This window comes from Citrus sinensis, chromosome 5 (genome assembly GCF_022201045.2).
Source record: "Citrus sinensis cultivar Valencia sweet orange chromosome 5, DVS_A1.0, whole genome shotgun sequence".
Classification (NCBI taxonomy): Eukaryota; Viridiplantae; Streptophyta; class Magnoliopsida; order Sapindales; family Rutaceae; genus Citrus; species Citrus sinensis.
The window spans coordinates 21,450,247-21,460,876 of NC_068560.1; the positions used below are offsets into that span (position 1 = coordinate 21,450,247).

The 10,630-nt window shown below is 39.1% G+C and overlaps 1 protein-coding gene across 1 annotated transcript; it reads left to right on the forward strand.

Annotated features, from left to right (window-relative positions):
• Positions 1–6,645: 6,645 nt before the first annotated feature.
• LOC112497637 (uncharacterized) lies at positions 6,646–8,697 on the forward strand. Its single transcript, XM_052441200.1, has 3 exons — positions 6,646–7,225; positions 7,580–8,358; positions 8,464–8,697. Exons 1-3 carry the CDS (start codon positions 6,646–6,648, stop codon positions 8,695–8,697), a joined length of 1,593 nt encoding a protein of 530 aa, XP_052297160.1.
• The last annotated feature ends 1,933 nt before the right edge of the window (positions 8,698–10,630 follow it).

Below are 10,630 nucleotides of genomic sequence, written 5' to 3' on the forward strand. Positions count from 1 at the left end.
AGTTTTCTTTGCTTGAATTTGCTAAGGAATTGAGTTCCAGATCTCTCATTCAATTTTATATCAACTGATACAGTATTCCTTTTGTGCACCATATAATGAATTTTCTATTTTATCATCTCTCTCTTGGTTCTTTCAACTTTCAACTTTCAGCGCCAGCAGAGTTGAGCCAACATCAATAATTATGTCCTCTTGCCGTTATTCTCTCTGTCCCCATCATTGCGCCCACTTTATTCCCACACAACTCAAAACGCCATCATTAAGAAAGAGATTATTAGAAAAGCAAATTAGCCCTTGCAATATCTTTCATGTGTATGAAATGGCTATCTTAGTCAATCTAGCTCCTAGTTTCGACTGAAGGGTTGTGTTTTCCTTTCAAGTTTCGACACTTTGAAGACATTAACTTTTGGGGAATCAAGCGTCTTGGTCTGATCATTTAATTTGCTGCATCAAGCAAATTTAGGGACCACAATTCTGAAACTGAAGTGTGTTGTTGTCACAAATTTGATTGTGGTGACTGGGAATTAGGTGAAGTTCCAGAAAAATTTTAGAAGAGTAGTAAAGATGACAGCAAAGGTTGTGATATTTTTAGAGTTTGCTAGCTGAATTCTTAGTTCATGCCAAGCCTAACTTTGACCAATACTTTAGTACAAATGTTATTGGTTCGATTTTCATTCAGAACTATAGCTGAATTGTTAGTTTATATTGATTTTTATTTTTTTTCCTGACTCAAAAATTAATTCTCCATACAAAATACAAATCTGCTAGAATACATTACATACTTTGTGAGTTGTCACTGTTTTTGAGTCAAGAAAAAATAAAAATCAAAGTTGGGCTTGGCAGAGACTCGTTATAATTAATGTTGTAAACGGTTATTGTTAGTAACTGTTCTGGAAGCAAATAATAGCTTAATTTTTCAGGAAAGGTGTTCCTAATTCTTGCTTGGGGGATTTAATTTTGGATTGAAATGTTACTTGGATTGAAATTTTTTTTATTAGATGCATTAATGAAATTGGTTGATTTGATTATATCAATCGCTGATTAGCAGATTATATTTGGGCAGAAAATTAAATAGCTCCCAAACAATAGGTCTACTCGAAGCTGAGTGCTATCATATCAATAAACTGATTCGCATATAAAAATATAGATAAAGTGTCACGTATTCGGAAGTAGAATTATAGAATATAGTGTATATCAAATGTGTGTGATGCTATTAGTCTTTTGCATAATTATGGTTTCCACTCTTAAGTGTGAGATGAAAACAAAAATTTATAAACCACACACAAAATTAGTAAATTGATGGAAAAGAGAGCAAATCAATGATGGATTTGTAAATTGGAAGAAGAAATTGTAAACAAAACAAAAACTTAGAAAAATGACATAAAACTTGTAAATTGACATTAAGTGTGAAATAAAATAAACAATGTGTAAACCATACATAAAACTAGTAAATTAATGGAAAATATAGTAAATTAATGTTGAAGTTGTAAATTACAAGAAGAAATTGTAAAACATAAACTTAGAAAAATGACATAAAACTTGTAAATTGACATTAAGTCTAAAATAAAACAAAAATTGTGTAAACCACACATAAAAGTAGTAAATTGATGAAAAATTGGATAAATTAATGTCAGAGTTGTAAATTACAAGAAAAAATTGTAATAAAAACAAAAATTTAGAAAAAAAACATAAAACTTGTAAATTGATATTAAGTATAAAATAAAATAAAACATGTGTAAATCGTACATAAAACTAGTAAATTGACGGAAAATAGGGTAAACTAATGTTGAAGTTGTAAATTAGTCTTCAGAATTGTAAATAAAATAAAAACTTGTAAATATCTCATAAAACTTGCAAATCAACATTAAGTGGCAAATAACATATAAGTATTGTAATTCAAACATAGAACTAGTAAATTAAAGGAAAAAGGGTAAATTAGTGTTGGAGTAGTAAACTGTTCTTTGGAATTATAAACAAAATAGAAACTTAGAAAAATGAAAGAAATCTTGTAAATTACCATTAAGTGTGAGATGAAACAAAAATTTATAAACCACACACAAAATTAGTAAATTAATGGAAAAGAGAGCAAATCAATTATGGATTTGTAATTGGAAGAAGAAATTGTAAACAAAACAAAAACTTAGAAAAATGACATAAAACTTGTAAATTAACATTAAGTGCGAGATATAACAAAAATTATGTCAACCACGTATAAAACTAGTAAATTGATGAAAAATTGGGTAAATTAATGTCAGAGTTGTAAATTACAAGAAAAAAATTGTAATCAAAACAAAAACTTAGAAAAATGATATAGAACTTGTCAATTGACATTAAATGTGAAATGAAATAAAAAATTTGTAAACCACACATAAAACTAGTAAATTGATGGAAAAAGGCGGTAAATTAATGTTAGAGTTGTAAATTGCAAGAAAAACTTGTAAACAAAACAAAAACTTAAAAAAATGACATAAAACTTGTGAATTGACATTAAGTGTGAAATGAAACAAAAAATGAGTAAATCATACATAAAACTAGTAATTTGATGGAAAAAGCGATAAATGAATGATGGAGTTGTAAATTAGAAGCAAAAAGTGTAAATAAAACAAAAACTTGGAAAAATAACATAGAACTTGTAAAATGACATTAAGTGTGAAATGAAATAAAAATTTGTATACCACACATAAAATCAGTAAATTTATGAAAAAATGGGTAAATTAATGTTGGAGTTGTAAATTGTAAGAAAAACTTGTAAACAAAACAAAAACTTAGAAAAATAACAAAACTTGTAAATTGACATTAAGTGTGAAATGAAACAAAAAATTCATAAATCACGCATAAAACTAGTAAATTGATGGAAAAAGAGGTAAATTAAAGTTGGAGCTGTAAATTGCAAGAAGGATTTGTAAATAAAACAAAAACTTAGAAAAATGACATAGAACTTTTAAATTGACATTAAGTGTCAAGTGAAACAAAAAATGTGTAAACCACACATAAAACTAGTAAATTAATGGAAAATTTGATAAACTAATGTTGAAGTTGTAAATTGCAAGAACTTGTAAACAAAATAAAAGCTTAGAAAAATAAAAAAACTTGTAAATTGACATTAAGTGTGAAATGAAACAAAAAATTTGTAAACCACACATAAAACTAGTAAATTGATGGGAAAATAGGTAAATTAATGTTGGAGCTGTAAATTACAAAAAGGACTTGTAAACAAAACAAAAGCTTAGAAAAATGACATAGAACTTGTAAATTGACATTAAGTGTCAAATGAAACAAACAATGTGTAAACCACACATAAAACTAGTAAATTAATGGGAAAATGGATAAACTAATGTTGGAATTGTAAATTGCAAGGACTTGTAAACAAAACAAAAATTTAGAAAAATGACATAGAACTTGTGAATTGACATCAAGTATGAAATGAAATAAAAAAATTGTAAATCACATATAAAACTAGTCAATTGATGGAAAATTTGGTAAATTAATGTTGGAGTTGTAAATGGCAAGAAGAACTTATAAACAAAACAAAAACTTAGAAAAATGACATAGAACTTGTAAATTGACATTAAGTGTGAAATGAAATAAAAAATGTATAAATCACGCATAAAACTAGTAAATTGATGGGAAAATGGGTAAATTAATGTCGGAATTGTAAATTACAAGAAAAACTTGTAAACAAAATAAAAATTTAGAAGAATGACATAAAACTTGTAAATTGACGTTAAGTGTGAAATGAAAAAAAAATGTGTAAATCACACATAAAACTAGTAAATTAATGTTGGAGTTGTAAATTGTAAGAAAAACTTGTAGACAAAACAAAAACTTAGAAAAAATGACATAGAACTTATAAATTGACATTAAGTATGAAATGAAACAAAAAATATGTAAATCACACATAAAACTAGTAAATTAATAGAAAAAGAGGTAAATTAACAACGGAGTTGTGAAATAGAAGAAAAAAGTGTAAACAAGACAAAAATTTAGAAAAATGACATAAAACTTGTAAATTGACCTTAACTGTGAAATGATATAAAAAATTTGTAAACCACACATAAAACTAGTAAATTGATGGAAAAATGGATAAATTAATATTTGAGTTGTAAATTGGAAGAACTTGTAAATAAAACAAAAACTTGTAACTATTGAATAAAACTTGTAAATCAACATTAATTTATAAATGTTGCATAAAACTTGTCAATCACACATAAGATTAGTAAATGCAATTTAGAACTTGAATAAAAAATAGTAATTACCTGCTACTTAGGTAATAAGTTACTTATTTATTTAGAATTAATGGTAAAAAAATTTTATTTAAATCTAACGGACCACATCCATTGTGGCATCAATGCTGTAAATTTAGTTACGGCATTATAGAATGACCCTTAAGTATTAATGATTTTGCTATTAAATTCATATAATATGAAAGTATTATAAGACTTACCAAATGGAAAATTCTATAATGTCGTGGTATCAATGTCGTAGTTATTGTGCACCGTTGGATTAGATCAACGGCACATAATAATTATAATATAATAAAAAAAATTTTAAAAATTCATTAATCGGTTTACAACTGGTTAAACATTTTTTTAAAAAAAATTAACTGGTTAAAATTTCAAAATCATATGTATACTTTTAAAACTGAAATCTACGAAAGTCCAAATAGAATCAAAGTCTAGTCATAATTCGAAGCTACTGAAATTGAATCTAAAAAATCGCAGCACAAAGTAGGGGTGTTCGCGGATCGGATTTTACGAATTGGACGTCAATCCATATCTGATCCATAATTTTGCGGATTATAAATTTTCAATCCAATCAAATCTACGGATTGGTGAAATTCAATACAAATCCAATCCATACATCTGCAGATCGGATGTATATTTGACACAATCCATATTAAATCCACCATTTTACATATTGGTTTGCGAACTGAAAATTTTTAATTATGTCAAATCCACAAACAAACTAAATAAAAAAATTTAATAAAAAATAATTTTATTACTGATCAAATTTAAAATTAAATAAGATTTAAATAAATTAATTGTTTAAATAAAGTTAGAAAATACATTTAAAGTTTCAAAATATAACACATCAAAACGAAAAAATCTCATTCATTTAGATCAGTACATGGAAATTAACTATTTAAGAAAGTATATTTGTTTATTTAATTATTTTTATTTTATATTATTATCAGATAAAACATAATATAGTGTTAATGTAACTGTTGATGCGAGATTCCGGTTCTCCTCGTTCTACGACCAGGATCTCTGCTCGATCAACTTCCCCACGACCAGGAGGTCTCCTAGTAATGCTTCTTCTCCAGATATCCCTGCACACACAGACAAGTCATAGTACGCCGGTTGTTCTCCCGGCGCAAACCCTCCGACGCTCAAGTCAGATATCAAGGTTCGGGGAACGCTTGCCACAGGTCTTATGGCTTTTTCGTGGTTTTTTTCTTTTATCTCAAAAATGCTAACCCTTTTACCTTCGTTGGCTACCTTTTTATAGGCTTCCTCTGAATCCCAGTTTTTCGCTTTTTTCGAGACGGTCTGGGGCTCTGACTGCTGCGTTATGGGCAAACGGGGGATCTTGCGTGTTACGCCATGGTTCAGGGGAAAGCGTGACTGTCGTGGTTCTGTGAGACCTTGCGTGTTACGCCACGGTTCAGGGGAAAGCGTGGCTGTCGTGGTTCTGTGAGACCTTGCGTGTTACGCCACGGTTCAGGGGAAAGCGTGGCTGTCGTGGTTCTGTGAGACCTTGCGTGTTACGCCACGGTTCAGGGGAAAGCGTGGCTGTCGTGGTTCTATGAGACCTTGCGTGTTACGCCACGGTTCAGGGGAAAGCGTGGCTGTCGTGGTTCTGTGAGACCTTGCGTGTTACGCCACGATTCAGGGGAAAGCGTGGCTGTCGTGCCTAGATTCTCGGGCTGGAGAGCATGTCTTGCCAACTGCCGTCGACCGGGTCTCCTCGCCTATCGACCTCTAGCCGGAATGGCCGTATACCTCTTATAGGGAATTAACCTCGCGGATGACAACCTCGCGGACGAGCAGGATATTTCTGCTCCTGTTCCTCCGCGTACCAGGCTTTTACGGAACACACCGGTTCGCAGAACTCTGCCATCAGATACCTGCTCGTCATTCCTGGTCTCGTCGACATATTTATCCCAAACAGTATCTCTCCCAAACACCGGTCCCCCAGTTTCTGGTGTTGGGTAACGTAGTGGACCAGCAGTGGAAACTCGACAGCACTCGCTCGCGTGGGATTGGAAAAGGCTGCCAAGAGTCATGTCGCATTTAATTGCGGACGAGGTGACGTGGCAGAAATCTCCCCCTCCATTTGAATTTCAAACCGACGGTTATGAGGCCCTCGGGATTCGGCGCAGTTATATGCTGGCAACCCAAGAGTCCGTCCTCATTTGGAAAGCCAAATCCTCTCGAACGGCATATTCACCATTCACTCCGTCTCCGTCTACGTCTCTGTTTCTCCGGCAAAGAAGTTCCGGCACGAAGCCCCCATCCTTGCCTTTCTCCGATTGAAGCAGTACTTCAGGTATTACTTCTCTCTCTTCGGTCTCGAATAGTTTGTAGATAACTTCTTTTTTCTTTCGTTTGGGTAGTAGTTGGTGGTGTTGTGGTTAGAGTTTAGGGAATGTCGAAAGGCAAAGAGAAGGTCCTTGAGGTTGATGACGACGAGTTGGACTTCCTGCCTAGTCTGCTCACCGATCCCGCCTTTGACCCCGAGGTCCCCTTAGAGCCTATTAGGTCTAGTGTCAGGACTAGTGCTAGGAGCATGTCTCCCCAAACGACCTCTACGAGCGGGAGTAATGGTGAGGATGGATCTTCTGACTTCGAGGATACTTTGAGTGAGGGTCGAGGAGATGATTCTGGTGAGGCGTCCCCATCGGGAGCACCGCGACCAGAAGGGAGGAGTACAATAGGAGGCAGAGCCCTATCGCGGGATTATGCTATTGATTACATGACGTGCACGACCACGTTTGATGAGCTCGAGGACCTCCGGCTGAGGTATAGCATTCCTGGCGAGATACCTCTCAAGGTCCCGGGAAAGAAGGATGCTCCCAGCCGGCCTCCTAGGGGATATGTTACCCTGTATCTGGACAGCTTTAAGTACGGGCTGAGGTGTCCCTTGCAACCTTACTTTGCCCGGATACTTAACGGGCTAAATCTAGCTCCTGGTCAGCTGAATCCCAATGGGTGGAGAGTGCTCTCTGGTCTGTTCATATTGTGGGACAGATGTTGCCAAAGCGAGCCCACGGTTGATGAGGTGAAGCACCTGTATCAACTAAAGAGCAGCCCCAAAGATGCCGGCTGGTACTACTTCCAATCTAGCACCAAGAGCAGGAAACCTATAACCGACCTCCCTACTGGTGGTGGTGGGAATTGGAAGAGAAAGTTCTTTTTTGCTGGGGGTCCTTGGGGTCAGGTCGCACAAATGGACGGGAAGGATTATCGGGTCCCACCCCGTTTCACGGTCCTAGTTTGCCTGCTCGCTCCAGATGTCTTGTATCCATAATTGTTCTTGTTTTATTGGCTTGTTTCTAACCAAGTGTCTGTTTATGTTGTAGTTTCTTGGGGCGTTCATTTCCCACTCCGACCCGGCCAGCTCAAACGGGTTGAGGCTGTGCTAGTCAATTCCTGCTCGAGCCGGGAACTGTTATCCACATACAACTTGCTCGAGTCTCGCTTGATACTTCCTGGCCATAGGATGGAGGACGCTATGATTGGGGCTCTGACCCGAAAACGTTCTCGACCTCCAACCACGAAGAGGGACGAGAGTAAGGATGCCCCTACCGCAAAGCGGGCCAACATCGTGCAGCAGGCCCCACCCTTGAAGATTTTACCTCCAGCTCCTGTAAAAGTCGGGGAAGCTAGTGGAGTAGCCACAGATCCTGCTACCTCTTCTCCTCCTGTCGGGCCTCGATCTCGCTTACCTGACAGCCGAGCAGAACATCTGGTCCCTTACCTCAATGAGTTAACTAAATCCGTGAGCAAGAAGGACCTGGAGGCCTTTGACGGCCGCACCTTGGGTGAGCTGGTGGGGGCCATGCAGCATAGCGCTTTCCACCTCAGCTGCATGACCACCTATTACAAGGCTAAGGTTGGCCGCTACGACCGGAAGATGAAGGAGGATATCCAATCGGCGACGAACAGAGCTGACGTTGCCGAGAAGAAAGCAGGGGAGCTGAATCTCGAGAATCTGAAGCTGATAGAGCAAGAATCACTTGCTCAAGCAAAAGCCATTACCCTCGAGGAGGAGTTTACCAAGGTCAAGGAGGATCTGCAAAGGCAGAAGGCTATGTATGAGGCTCAGCTCGAGTCTCTCCGTGACTCCCACCGAGCTCAGGTCGAGAACTTGGAGAGGGAGGCCGACAACCAGTATGACCAGGGACTTCGGCATTCCTATCGTTGCATCATGGCCGTCCTCGGGAAGCAACACCCTGACCTGAAGATGGATGACCTTGCAGCTGGTGTTGCTCGGCATATGGATGAGGAGGCGGCCAAGGAAGATGCCGAGGGGGTAGAGCCGATCGTGATTGAGGAGGAAAACTCTCCTCCTCGTGCAGTCCCTGCTGAAGTTGGCGAGGCGAGCACCCCCCCGGACGCAACTGGCGATACCCCCCCCGCACCTGAGGAGGTCCAGCCAACCGATGCTGCTCGGCTCACTGATCCGCCGTCTTTTTGATATATTTCTTTTGTTGTAATGGACAATGTTCATGAAGATTATCCCCTCTGTTAATCATTAACCAATTAATAAAAATGTTTTTTGATTACTTTCTTGTGTTGTAATTATGAGTTAATTTTCGTTTGAGAATCTGCTTGTCTTTGTCTGGACGAGCAGGTTCCGGCTTGGCTCATGGTTTTGCCACATGCCTTTTAAGATTTTTCAATGCCTGGGATTCGGTTTGCCTTCGCGCGGTCGAGCAGATCCTGGCACGCTTGGCTTCGGTCTCGCCATAAGACAGGCTTTGAGACTTGGCGAGCCTTTGCATGCCTTGGGGATTTCTTCGAATGTTTTGGAGTCTGCTCGCCTTCTCGTGGTCGAGCAGATCCTGGCATGCTTGGCTTCTGTCTCGCCATAAGACAGGCTTTGAGACTTGGCGAGCCTTTGCATGCCTTGGGAATTTCTTCGAATGTTTTGGAGTCTGCTCGCCTTCTCGTGGTCGAGCGGATCCTGGCATGCTTGGCTTCTGTCTCGCCATAAGACAGGCTTTGAGACTTGGCGAGCCTTTGCATGCCTTGGAATTTTTCTCGGTTTCGAGCGAATGAAATTCCGCGACGTTCCATTAATGGCAGGATTTGACTTACATGAAATTGTTCGGACATAAAGCGTGAAAGATAAACGATAATGAATATGAGCGAAAATAGCTTTCAAATGTGAACAAGTCTTACTGGAAGTACTTCCGGAGGTGTGCTGCGTTCCATGGGCGTTTCACCTCGTGGCCGTCCGCGCGGACCAGCTTGTAAGCTCCGGGTCCCGCTATCTGCTTGACTCTATATGGCCCTTCCCAATTCGGTCCCAGCACTCCTTGAGTCGAATCTTTGGTGCTCTGATTTACTCTTCTCAATACCCAGTCTCCGACCCTGAATTGCCGTATGTTCACCTTCTGGTTATAATACCGAGCAACCCTTTGTTGGTAAGTGACTGATCGCTCGGCTGCTTGCTCCCTCCTTTCCGTTAGCAGATCAAGATTCAAACATATCTGCTCGTCGTTCTCCTGCTCATTGAAATGACCTGTCCGGTGTGTGGTCGTTCCTATCTCAGCCGGCACGACCGCTTCATGTCCGAAAGCCAAAGCGAACGGTGTCTCCCCAGTTGCGGTTTTGTGGGTTGTTCTGTATGCCCATAGCACACCTGACAGCTCGTCAACCCAAGCACCCTTTTTTGCTCCGAGCCTGGTTTTCAGAAGCCTCTTGATGGTCTTGTTGGCTGCTTCTACTTGTCCATTCGATTGAGGGTGAGCAGGCGAGCAATACTTCAGCTCTATCCCGAGGTTCTGGCAGAAATCCCTGAAGCTGTGATTATCGAACTGCCTACCATTATCCGTTACCAAGGCATAAGGGATCCCGTATCGACAGACCAGGTTTCTCCACACGAAGTCTGTTGTTTTCTTCTCTGTGATCCTGCTAAGGGCTTCCACCTCTATCCACTTCGTGAAGTAATCTATAGCAACTATTGCATGTGTTGCTGCTCCTCGTCCTTTTGGCAATGGGCCGATCAGATCAATTCCCCATTGAGCAAATGGCCAAGGGGAGGCCATGGAGGTGAGCTTCTCTGGTGGTTGGTTGGAGAAATTTGCAAAACTCTGGCAGCTTGCACAACCCCTGGTCTTCTTTTGCGCATCCTGGTGCATTGTCGGCCAGAAATATCCCTGCCTTAGAACCTTGTGGGCCAGGGACCTCCCGCCAGAATGGTTTCCGCAAATTCCTTCATGTACTTCTCTCAACACGTAATCCGCGTCGTCCTCATCCAAACACCGAAGGAATGGTAGTGTATATCCTCGCCGATACAGTACCCCATCGATCATCGTGTATCTCGAGGCCTGGGCTCTAATCTTCCGAGCTCGCAGCTTATCTGGTGGTAATACCCCGTCTCTAAGGTATGAAACTATCGGGTC

What these genes read in the sequence shown, in the direction of transcription:
- LOC112497637 (XM_052441200.1), top strand. Translation starts at nt 6,646, where the DNA reads ATGTCGAAAGGCAAAGAGAAGGTCCTTGAGGTTGATGACGACGAGTTG. An exon ending in TGGGTGGAGAGTGCTCTCTG is followed by an intron (nt 7,226 to 7,579) that starts GTCTGTTCATAT and finishes TTTATGTTGTAG; the next exon opens with TTTCTTGGGGCGTTCATTTC. An exon ending in GTGACTCCCACCGAGCTCAG is followed by an intron (nt 8,359 to 8,463) that starts GTCGAGAACTTG and finishes CCTGACCTGAAG; the next exon opens with ATGGATGACCTTGCAGCTGG.